The sequence below is a fragment of the Charadrius vociferus genome, unplaced genomic scaffold (assembly GCF_000708025.1).
Source record: "Charadrius vociferus isolate BGI_N301 unplaced genomic scaffold, ASM70802v2 scaffold132, whole genome shotgun sequence".
Taxonomy (NCBI): domain Eukaryota; kingdom Metazoa; phylum Chordata; class Aves; order Charadriiformes; family Charadriidae; genus Charadrius; species Charadrius vociferus.
In genome coordinates, this window is record NW_009647028.1 from 27,027 (window position 1) to 39,107 (window position 12,081).

At 51.0% G+C, this 12,081-nt stretch overlaps 1 protein-coding gene across 1 annotated transcript in view; it reads right to left on the reverse strand.

Annotated features, from left to right (window-relative positions):
- Positions 1-12,081, reverse strand: part of TRIP4 (thyroid hormone receptor interactor 4) — a 33,157-nt gene that overhangs the window by 3,751 nt on the left and 17,325 nt on the right. Inside the window, exon 12 of the mRNA XM_009895560.1 lies at positions 1,282-1,384. Coding sequence (XP_009893862.1) covers positions 1,282-1,384 — 103 coding nt within the window. The remainder of the gene's footprint in view (positions 1-1,281; positions 1,385-12,081) is intronic.

Genomic DNA, 12,081 nt, shown 5'->3' on the forward strand with positions numbered 1-12,081 from the left:
GAGTTAAAAAAAAAAAAAAAAAAAAAGGAGGCAGGGGCTGCTCCAGCATGCAGCAGCGATGAGGCTGTTCTACTGCAGCAAAGACATCTGCATCCTAAATAACTCAGCGCAGCCCTGCCTGCTCACCGGCACTGGGAAAGACCCGTCCCTGGGGGAGGACGGTGCCGCTAGCAAGATCCGAGCACTGCAGCTCACCAAGCATCATTTGTTGCCATTGGCTGAACGTGCCTCCCAGATGTTGCTACAAAAGGCAGGGAAGAAACCAAATTGTTTTGCCCTGCTCAAGACCCCAGCAGGGCGGGTATACCCCCAGCACCCAGGGAGAGACCGAAGCTGTGCCTTAACAGTGCTCTTCTGAGCGGAGAGAGGAAAAAAAAACCTCAAAACCAACAGAAATAACCCCACACCGTGCTTTGAAAGCCCTTATAAACCAGTCCTGAGAAATCCTGCCGCTCCTGTGCCACTAGGTAACTACTCCCAGAGAACCGCATCGCAAACGAGAAAGAAAACCCAGTCATCAGCTCTGCTAAACAAACAGCCAAGACTATTTCTGCTTATGCTGCTTTTAGCCCGTCAAATTAATTTTTCACATCCCCTGAAAGCGCGTACAGTGCCTTCCCCAGGCTGTGTGGTGGGGAGGCTGCTAATAAGGACGGAGCTGACTGCAGGCTCCCCAGCTGCTGCATCCCTCCTCCATCCTTTTTACGGCAGCAGGCAGGAATAACTGGCAGCCTGTGGAGGGGCTGGTGGCTCATAAAAGGGACTAACGACGCTGGCAAGCGGAGCGCGGACAGATGCTGCGGCGCTTCCCTGCGAGCTCTGCCAGGACATCCCATCCTGCCGGCCTGCGGATGGAGAACATCCATCTGGCCCTGCAGCTCTTTGCTGCTTCCAGCCCTCACCGTCCTCACGGGCAAGAGGGTAATTTTGATCCGCAGGCGAGGAGGTAGCGCAGATCTGCCTGAGCATCACCGCACCGGCTCGTATCCTGACCCAGGCTGATGCCAGAAGCGGATCAGCTGCAGACACGAGCGCTCCTTGACTCCCCAGTGTTTGCAGAGGCAGGAAGAGGCATGTATTTGGAAGGAAGCAACATCTGGGGAAAGGGGAACCGAAGACAAAAAAAATATTACAGATGTATTCGAGTCATTAAACAAACACCTACAGATCAAAGAGCACAGGGCAAAGGTTGCGAACTCATATGGCAAAGGCAAGCAGAGGTGGTGATGAGAGCAGGCACGGAAGGCCAAGGGGGGCATCTGTGGAAACTTTACTACTTACAGATTTTGGGTTTTCCTTTGATGGGAAACTTCACAATCATCTCCTGGGGATTAGTGCAGATAAAGACAAATGGAGACCCGGACTCCTGGCTCAGATCCGGATACTGCAAAACACAGACACACACACAAAACAGAGTCAGACCAACTGTCGTGGGTGTGAAAAGAGCTCAGTGGTCAGGAGCAGAGAAGTCTAAGAGATGGGTTATATCTAGGCTGTAGCAGCTCAGACTAAACCAGTTCAAGAACTTTTAATGAAAAAAAAATAGTGCGGGTTTGGGCCTTAATCAAAGTGAGCCCCTCGCTAAGCCTCTTCTCATCACGCCTCTGCCACAGCTTGCTCCCTTTTCGGATCGGTTCACCGAGCTACTTTCCTGAGTGCTCCCCAACCCTTTTCATCCCCCTTTAGCACCGACTTGTGTTTCACCGCCTAAAAGGTAAGGTTTCACACTTGGCTTAGGCCGATCTGAAGTGTGGGGTGTCAACAGAGAGGCGGTCGCTAGTCTTGCCCTCCCAAGCTTGCCTGCTCACCACCTGCTTTATACTGGGACAAGCATGGGACCGATTTTCAGCCCAGAGCATTCCCAGATTCAGCTGACCGGAGATGTGGGTACCCCTGCTAAACCTCAACCGGTCACGGGCAGCACACCAGCGCTTCAACCAAAACAGCTTGGCCAACCCAACAAGATGATGACCACCAGAAGGGCGGCCACCTCTTCTACTGAAGCAGCTGTCCCAGCCACGGATATATCCCCATCTCTTTTAGATGCAGATTTGTCTGCATCTAAAGGATGAGTAGTAGAAAAAACAGTTGCAATACGCCAGGCCGATGGCTCGGAGAAGCCGTCCGTCTCCGTGCAGGGCTGGCTCTGTGCACAGGGTCTACGGAGAGGTTTCACTGTGATGAAGATACGGGCGAATTTTACAAGCAGAGTATGAACAGATCATTTCTCTCATTAACCACAGGGGGAAAAGGAGGGGAAAAAAAAAAAAACCACTCGGCAAGGGAAATGCACCAAAGTACTGTCTGGATGCAGCTCAGCCTCACAGAAGCAAAACGCAGAACAGTAATAAAAAATGCATATACCGACCATCCCTTCAGATTCTCTATTAGCTGCAGACCTTGCGCTGACAGGCGCAGCGGCACTGGCCATGCTACAAAGGTGCTTCAGCCCAGGAAACCTGGTTCAAAGAGTGCGGAAGCGGTTTTCCTTCCATGGGAAAACTGCCGCCTGTTGGGTTTTTTTTTTTCCCTTTTGCTCCGCTGCCTTCCTCAAGCAGATCCGTCAAGGCTGCTGTAGGGGACAGGATGCCAGACCAGATGGAGCAGCGTGTCCTGGCAAATCCCCCATTTGTTACTAACAAATGACTCCTAGGCTGAGTGTTTGAAAAGCTCTCACCAACCTGCCAAGATGAGTTTGGATTTGCCCTGGAACAGCTGGGCACGGAGAGGGGAGCAGGGAGCATCCCCCTCTCCCTGCGCTGTAGCAGGGTTTGGCAGCATTGCCAGCGGTTAGGGGAGATTTACAGAAGCCTGACACTGGGATTGGATCAACCGGGGAAAGTGTTTCCAGCCCCTCTCATTTTACAACAGCGTGTAAGAGCTGTTCACCGGGCGAGAGAGAGAGATGTACGTGCACTTAGCTGCTCTGTGCAACACCCGCGCCGGGGGAGAAAGAGCCACACCGATCCGCATCACATGCGGATGCCCTGCTGTACCGATCTGGGGTTGGACAGGTTTCTTCCTCTTTCTTTTTTTGGCTGAGCCACGTTACTTGACTTGCTTCCACCACTCCATGCCGATGCCAAGGATTTTGATTTCCCATCTGCAGGGAAGGAGGATCTTGGAAGGTTAGAAAGAGCCAATGTGAATATTCCCGGCCAATGCCTGGTGAGTGCGAAATGCTGGCGCCGCTTTATTGCTCTCGGCATCACGCAGGTGACTGGTGGCCCCTCCATCACCAGAGGACCTGACTTACCCAGCAGCTCCCACGCTAGCACAGCCTCTGAAGGTCACACCATGAAGCGGTGGGGCGTAAGTCACCATCCAGAACCGGTTGCAGAGATGGTCCATCCCTACTTTACTACACATGGTTCAGCCAGGTTATGTGCGGGACCAGTACGCCACAGAGATCTTGCTGTCTGCAGTACGGCTGCTTCCCAAATCTCAGCCACCATCTCGGAGGCGGACCTGGACATCACCATGTCCCCCTTCACGCAACTTAGAGACCCTTGCACGGGGACTGTCCCCCGTCATGGGTAACCTGGCATCAGCAGCGAAAGCAACAGCCAGGTTGGTTTCTCCACTCACAGCTTTCATCCGAAACCAAGATCAAACCTTCAGCTCCAAAAGCTTCCAGCTCAATCCGATCGCAAGGCCGAGGCGGATGCCACAGCTGTGACTTGGGCTCACGCTTCCACTGCGCAGCCTTTCATCTTCGCTCCCAGGGTACGTTTCTGTACGTGTGCCAAATCTGTCCGTGTCCTGCATTTTAAAAGCCTTGGTCCTTCCTCTGGATTCTCACTCCCAGGAGGCAGAGAAGGAGCCCCTCATCCAGCCACTACATTTAAGGGTTCCTATTGTACCTACCCCGGAAACCTCTTATCCCATCCTGGTGAACAACAAAAGCAGAATATTCCTGCCTGCCGGAGCTGAGAAAAAGCCGTAACCCTTTCCTCTGCCTAGAGACGAGATGCTCCTAGGCGGAGAAGCTGGGCCTGAGCCAACCTAACAGCCAGGCTCATGGTCCCCTCCACCAGTCTATTCAGCTCATTTATCCTGCACAGATTTTGGGACCTTTTGGGTGAAATCAGTTTTCTGCCGGGTTAATGGGATGAACTGCTCAAAGAAGGGTCCAGTGAAGCGGGTGAATGGTAGGAGCGTGTGGCCGGGGGCTCGTAGGAACCGAGACCCCTCTTAGAAAGCAGCGAGAAGTTAGATGTGCCCACTGCATCTCTTGAAACCACTGCCCGCAAACTGAACAGAGAAAAAGTCAGATATGCTTTTGCCACGTGACACATCACTAGGACCAAAAGCACAGCCTCTCCCCAGCACACCTGTAACCAGCTGTCAATATTTAATGTCTTTAGAAACCACCTCCGTGGACCTCTTTCCTAGAGGTCACTGGAGCCGTTACTATTTGGTACCCAAAATCTGTTTGCTGTTCAGTCCCTTAAACAGCGCTCGCTCTCGACATCACGCACGATCACCATGAGCAACGTCGCCTGTAGACACCTACGGACTGTATCAACGCTATCTCTTCTCATCACCAACAGGAGCAGGAGAGACAGCGTGGCTGAACGGTGGCACTCCTCCGCCTCTACGGCTCTTTCTGTAGCTTAGCTCAGCACTAGGACACCGGTACCTACCTGCCCTGCACTGAAGATACCTCTCCTATCGGCAACTGCCCAGCTGACTTACGCTCTCAGAGGAGACGCTGCCGGCAAGACACCAAACACAATCGCCTCTGTAACATTTTGAAAAGCTGCCTGAGTATCTAACGAGTAAAAAGCTAATTTCTCAAGGTTTCTGCTGTAAGAGGTCAGCCAAGTCACTCTACAATCTGCAACGCAGTAAGTTTAGGAGACGGAGAACACATTTACTCCCAACTACTACACCCCACAGACCGCGGCCACTGCCCGTAAGTGCTTCAGCAAACCTGCAACTTGTAGTAAAAGCCCAAAAGCCACATCTAGTGTGCCAGAGAGAGAAGACAGAGCACACCTTCAGTAAAGAGGATCTGCAACAGCAATTTTTTGAATAAAAGGTCAATTTAGAGGGGAATGACACTCCCTCTCTACAAGAGACTAAGAATCAAACCCAGCCAGGAGTCTGATGGGGGATGTTCCTTCCTAATTTCAACAGCACTCATCATTATAATCTTGAGGGTATAAATAAGACAGGTACCAGGACTCCAGGCTTTGACATTGCCTCCAGCAGGAACCAACTCAGCATTTAGGAGAAGGTGGCTAAAAAGGCCCTCTACAACAAATGAAGTCCAGAGGCCAGGTTGTCCCTCAAGAAGGAGAAAACCCACCCTCCTCCAATCCTGCAGATGAGCAGGAAAGCTCGAAAGAGAGGGGTTATGCAATGTAACTACAGTGTAAAAAACATGATTCAGCCTCCTTTCAGACCTTCTGCCACCTCGTAGCAGGCTTGCGACAAGGCAGTTGGGAGGACGGTGGGCTCCGTGGGCTGTGAACAGCCGGCACGGCTTACCAACTGCTGCTCTAGCCCACTGCTTCACATAGTCGAAAACCCCACATACGCTCTCCATACACTGGTGTCCACGCAACCACCACCCTCCTTGCTCATCCCATCTCTGCGACTGCACCAGTCGGGCTTCAGTTTGCAGCTAACAGGTTTGTAAGATCCTAGCTGTGAAGAGATTAGTGAGGGGGGAAGAAAAGCAGATCTCAAGGCAGCTTAACACAAGCAGAAGGAGCTCGAGGTTAAATGTAGCGCCTGAGTACAAGCTGGAAAAGGGAGCTGAGTGCTGGGCTCCTCCGAAAACCAGCCACCAGATTTGCTCTCTCACTGGAGCCAACGCTTTGAACATACATTAAGTGGCTATCAGATGTCCTCAACAGCCACCCCAATCAAGCTGCAAGCAGGGATAATTGCTATTGAAGGTTCCTTACACTTTGTTTTCACCGTCTCCCATCACCAGCTCATCACCACCAGAAATAGCAGCAGAGCTGCCCAGCCTCCCCACTCCGCAGCCCACAGCAAAAGAGCAAAGGAGGGGACAAGGCAGCTCAGAGACAGCAGAGACACGAAACCACCTTCTCTGACATTTGAGGAAAAAAAAAAAAAAAACCTGCTGATTTTTTTTCACCCCCTACCAATCTGTTAAAGTAAATAATTTTTTTCCCCTGATTTGGGCAAAGCCTGCAGCAAGATGCGGGGGCCGTGCAGGCTCGCCCAGCATTGCAGGTACTAATGCAGGGTTTGGGACTCTTAGCTCGTCCCAATTCCATCTCGGCAGTGGAAAAATAAACAAACCACACAGAGAAGGGCTGTCCCGAGCCCCTCAATTTCTCCACCCCTCCCCGAGAAGCTGTGTTTGCTTGAATCCGAGTACCATGAACCGAAGGCAGGGGAATCAAAGAGACGAAGAAAAACGTGCCGGGGGGGAGTGCCAAACAATCACTAACAAGATGAGCTCTGCTCCGGTGCATCCGAGGAAGGAACAAAGGCACCGCGTGCAACGGAGCAGCGGCTCTGCGCAGCACAAAGCCAAAACACTCCCCGGCAGCTTTGTTAGCAACCTTTCAAGAGCATCTTTCGCTCTTATTAAGGTCTCTGGACACAAAAGGAGACAAGCAAATGTGATGCAGAAGACCAAATGCTAGCACCGGGTGGGAATAGCCCCGGTGTTTTACACAGGCTGGCCCACAGAGCCCTGCAATGCAGCCTGAGCTCTCCTCCACTCTTCTTGCCCATCAAGCGTGCGACTGCCCGGCCCCAGTGCACATCCTGGTTAGCTGGAGCGCAGCGGAGAATTGCACGCTGGAACCTGTAGTTCTCCGGCAGGTCGCTGCCATCCTCTCCATCTTATGGCTGCTGGGGGGTGGCCTTGGGGCACTGGCACCGAAGGGCGAGGAGGTGGTTGAGATGTTCTGCAAGGTTAATAATGGAAAGGGTTGAATCATTTTCCTGGCGTGCCTGCTCGGAGAACAACAGGGGAAATACAGCTCGCTCTGCCAGGCCGTGCTGGGCCAGGACACCAGCTCCAGCCTTCATTTCCCCGCTGCTCTCTAAGAGCTTTGAAATAAAAGAGGCAGCGCTGGAAAGCAACGCTGTCTGGAAAGAATAAAAGCAAGCGGAGCCCATGTGTTGGCAAGAGAGCTCACCGTAAAATGCATTCAAAGGGAAAAAAAAAAAAAAATAATAATAATCTTGGCAGAAACGGCGTCCCCTCCGAAAGAGCAGGGCTGCTGTAACCAGCAGTGGCAATAAATCAGCTTTCCCCAGCAGGCAAAAACACGCACTGGGCTCTGCCCCGGGCGTTATGAGAAGCCCCTTGGCCACGTGCAAGGGAGAGGAGTAGGACGCAAGGCGTCCCCCTGGGAGCTGGGCACAACTTCCTTCACCCCGTTTTCTTGGTGATTTGTGGGAAAGGCGGATCCGCTCTTCTTTCACGCCTCATAAGCTTCATAGCTGTCAGACTAACGTAACAGGTAATTAACTACTAAACAGCCATTTTCTCCTCCTCTCCGGAGGGAAATTGCTCACCATCCAGCTAGAAAATGTTTCTTTAGTGGTTTGCAAAGGGGAAAAGAAAGTCGGGAGTTTCTGGCAAGCAACGGGAGTGCCACAGCCAAAGAGGGGCATTTGCAGTGCCTGCAACACGGACATATGGATGCAGGAAAAATGGAGCCCTCAAAAATGAGAGAGACGATGCTTATCCGGTTCTGGGTACTGTAAACTCCTCAATTCCGGTTCGGGCACCACCAGCAGTAACCCCAGTTCCTGCCCTGTAGACACCCCACAGAGCTGCCCGAGTACAGCTGCAGCGAAAACCGATCCAGCGCTTGAAGCTCAGTTATCGGCTCTGCAGCCCATCTGCAGGTACGAGTTATTTAATATCAAGAGGGGAAAAAAAAAAATCCCAGCCTTCAACAACTGCTGTGCCCATCGGCATCTGTCCTTGTCACTTGTCCGAGGAGAGTGGTGTTGAAGCATCGTTTCCTCGTCTGTTGTTCTAACAGCGTTGGTCTCTACCGCCTCTTTACAAGGACGTTCACTGTTGGGGATGACCTAGGCAATCTCCCAACCCAGCCTTCACCCTGAAGTGCTCCAGGGCACGTTCCCCCAAAGGTGACACCCGACCGCTAACAGGAGCCATCGCCTGAGCCAGGAGATCCAGGTTTGCCGCTGTTTGTCAGCTTCTCCTGACACAGATCTCCAGTTTTGGGAAGAGCTTGCAGAGCATCAAGTGCTTCACTTTGAGGTTTGATCTCCCTCATGACACGGTCTTGCATCACACTTTTAACTTTGAGCACGTTTTCAAGCATCATCTTTTAAGGACCCTTTTTTCCTCTGCCAACCAGCCTTTGGCCTGCGAGAAACATAACATTTTCCTAAACAGAAACCCCAAAGCAGATCCAACTTCCTAGAAATGCCAAATTTTCTAGCCTGAGGCAGAAACATCCAGTACTGCATCTGAGGAACTCTACACACTGCCCTTGGCCACAGAAGATGGCCACATGGATGCAGAGGAGCTGCTCCACGGAGGCTGGGTTAGAAAAGCGATACGCGCTACAATCCGAATCAACAGAACGGGCAAAAAGAAAAAAGGCAGGATCGCAAAGATACACAAACAAAAGCCGGCAGCCAAACTTTTGTTTGAAAGCCTGTCAGGTCTAGACTGCAACGTGTGAGGAAGGAACAGCTCGAAACCACAGCTGCTAATGGTTATGGATTTGGCAATCAAAATGTCTTTGTTAAAAAAAAAAAAAAAAAGTTAACTGCCTTACTATTGAGGTTACAAACCGCAGCCTTGATGCATTGTTGCAGTCAACATCCTCCCTGCTGTTTTTGAGAGCTTACATCTGCTGCTGGCAGATCATGTGCTGGCATAGGCTCCCTTCGCGAGGATGCGCAAGGAATTTTGCTAGCCTGCCTTCCTTTCCCCTTCTTCCCACAACGATGCCTGTCAGTCCTCGCCTGCTCTGCCCCTCGCATGCTTAGCTGGTACGCAACCAGATCCAGACGCAGCAGGCTGGGATCGCCGCAGGATCCTTCCCCCAGCCGGTTGGATCCATCCGGTGGGTGTTCTCCGCCTCCCAGCCTCGAGCCCGGCTCTCGTCGTGTTCCTACACCACAAGCTGTACTTTGATTCAAAGGGCAGGGGAAGCAATTAAAACGTAATAAGTAATAACAGGACTTTGAAATGTAGATTTAATATTCAAACTCGTGCTGGTGCACACAGATTTTTAAAACGCTGAGCAGTCTGCCAGGGCTACGGCCTGCAGGGAGACCTGGAGGACTCAGCAGTGCCGGCAAACACCGTGCACGCTGCACCCCCTCTGCTTTCCCTGAACCGGCGTCACAGGACCTACAGCCGCCAACACCCTTCTGCGGCTCCAACCCCAGCCTGAGAAAACAGCCACCCATGGCAAACCCTACAAGCAGCGTAAAAAGGGCTTGAGATGTTTACAGAGTGCCTGACGACCGCTCGGGAAAACTGGGTGGACGCGGAAAAATATTCGGTAGTGTACTAGGCTCAGCTGAAAGAGCCGTTTTCATCCTCCTGTGCCCAGGGACGGTGGAGGCAGGGCTAACCTCAGCTGCAATGCAGCCCCGTCGCCCGCGCTGTTGGACGAGACCTGGCAAGGAGGAGGAAAGAGGCAACAGGGAGGAGGAGAGCAGGGGAAACCAGGGCACCTGCTTCTGGCTCAAGCAGCTCGCAGTGCCTGCACCCTGCTAGACACAGCCAAACAGCTTCAACCAGCTTCATAAATCAGAGGTGCAAAGCAAAGGGGTAAAAACGGCACAGCAGGTGATGGAGATCAGCTGAACTTTGGGAAAAAAAACTAGCTTTGGTGAACACAGCCCTGCGCAGATAAGTCATGCGCGTCCCTGCCCTGGTTTACTTCGGCAGCCACCACTCCCCGCGCCGACCCTTGCTGCTACTCCCCGAGGAGGCGTGACGCTGGCGGCTGCTTCCAGCTATTGATTCAATCCCACCAACGTGATGGGATTTCTCACGGCCCAAGGCACGGCAGAACCAGGATACGCATCTGAGCGACCAGTCTGTTAAGGGTTATGAAATTGATGACAAGCCGAAGAAAGCTTAAGCAAGCGTAGTCCTTGGGCACTCGTACATTTACCGCACAGATTATATTCCGTAGCTGCCAGCTCCTCCTGTCGTTTGGGGTCACCACCTAAAAAGTGGCCACGGCTCAACCTGGTGCAGCTACAACTGGATGGTGAGAGCGTGGGGCACCTGAGCAGCAGCTGGGCCTGAGGTCAATTTTATCTAACCCTTGCTTTCAGGATTAAATAAAAACCAAACACCAAGAAAGCGGCAAGTATCAGTGACCACATCTGAAAGAAGAAAAAAAAAAAAATCCCACATCACTGACTAGTTTGCTGAAATGGTAGCAGAGGCTAAGTCCACAGTCATCATTAATTAAGTCATATGCTTCAGCCTTGGCTTCGTTTTTTCCCTAGGGTCTAGGAAACCAGAGGAGAGGGCAAGCTAGCCTCTATCATTCGATTTCTTTGGCATGTTAATGCATTCCTAAATTAATCATCATCAAGTGACAATCTCTCCTTCATCTGAACAGACTGAGCAGTGGCCTCAGTAAACCTGCTGGCTTATGCAAGGCAGCTGGAGCCTTAGAAGAGTCTCTGATGAAAACCAAAGCACTTCACATAAGGAAAAACTCCCCCATCTCTTACCGTCTATAATCCAAACCAGCTGCATGCCTGCTCCGCTCTCCCCCTAGAACCACAAACCGGGGGGCGCTTTACGCGGTGAGAAACCGAATAAAGATGCATCACCCGCAGTTCCCTGCAAGCCAGACTAATGCCTACTACCTCTTGATCTGGCAGCAGCCTACCCGCAAAAGACAAATTCAGCTTAGGAGAACTCAGGGACCTGTAAAGTTCAAAGGCCTTTCGTTGGTTGCAATCATTAACAGCCACCTAGATTGCTGCAGAAGGAAGTATATCTGATCTAGCCTTCAAAACCCTGCTAAAAAAATCACGTGTTGGTAGAGGTGCAATAACTAAGCCTCAGGAATGAGAAGGCAAATATCCCATTGGTGGGGGGTGAGCGAAGGCGCCAGGACAGGCACAGCATCGCACAAACGAGCGTTTGTCTCGCTTGGAGCCTGCGCTAGGAAACCTTTACTTTGGGGAGAAGGTCCTTGTAAAAAGTCTCTACGTATTTATACTGTTCTTTAAAGTAGACGTCAATGTATATGTTTGTGTTTCTTCCTCTCATTAACGTCTTTCTTAGGAAAATGTTACCAGTGGGCTATTGTTCCTTTATTTGCAGATAATCTAAACAGGCACCTTCTGGAGTCTAAATATAGAAAATTTCTACCCTCCTTCACTCGTATTTGAGAATTTAAAGCGAGTCCTGTACGCTCGGTGGCCAAGTCTCTTTTCTATTTTTTTTTTTTTTGCCATAATTTTCACCAGGGAGGGAAGAGGAGGGCAAGAGATTAAACGCAAATTTCCTGAGAGGGAAAGATGGAGCCTATTTAAATGATAGTTGCAATCTCGTGGCACAAAAATAGCTTCGATGTGTTCCCTTGTGCAGATTTAGGACACTAAGCGATCACCTAGAAATGAAAAATAAACACTTTACTCCCGTCAAACATAATTACCCAATATTTCAACCCGAGATAATGGCTGCATCTAGATATCGGCATGTGTGCGCGCTTGCATTCAAAATAAGCCCAAACACACCTATCAACTACCAAAATAGCAGCGGCGGAAATGTTCTTTTTCCAGTTAAAGTAATAGTCTCTCGGATCAAAGTCATTAGCAAAATGAACATGGACTTCAGAGCACATTAAAACGGCATAAATGTAAATAGTTCCCTGCTTGCTTTAGGCTCTTGCCAAGCCCTTGCCTGCACCATCCCATGATTCCCCAGCGAGCGCTGCTTAAGTCACCGACACCTCATGCAGGAAAAGAAAGGCAGCTCCTTGCTCTGCTCAAGGTGTCAGTGACGTCAGCCCCGGAGCAAGGAAAAGCTGTCGTCAGTGCTCAGATCTCAACAGAGGAGGGGACCAAAAAAAAGTTTCCAGGTCACCTTTCGCGACGAAAAGCATAACAAAG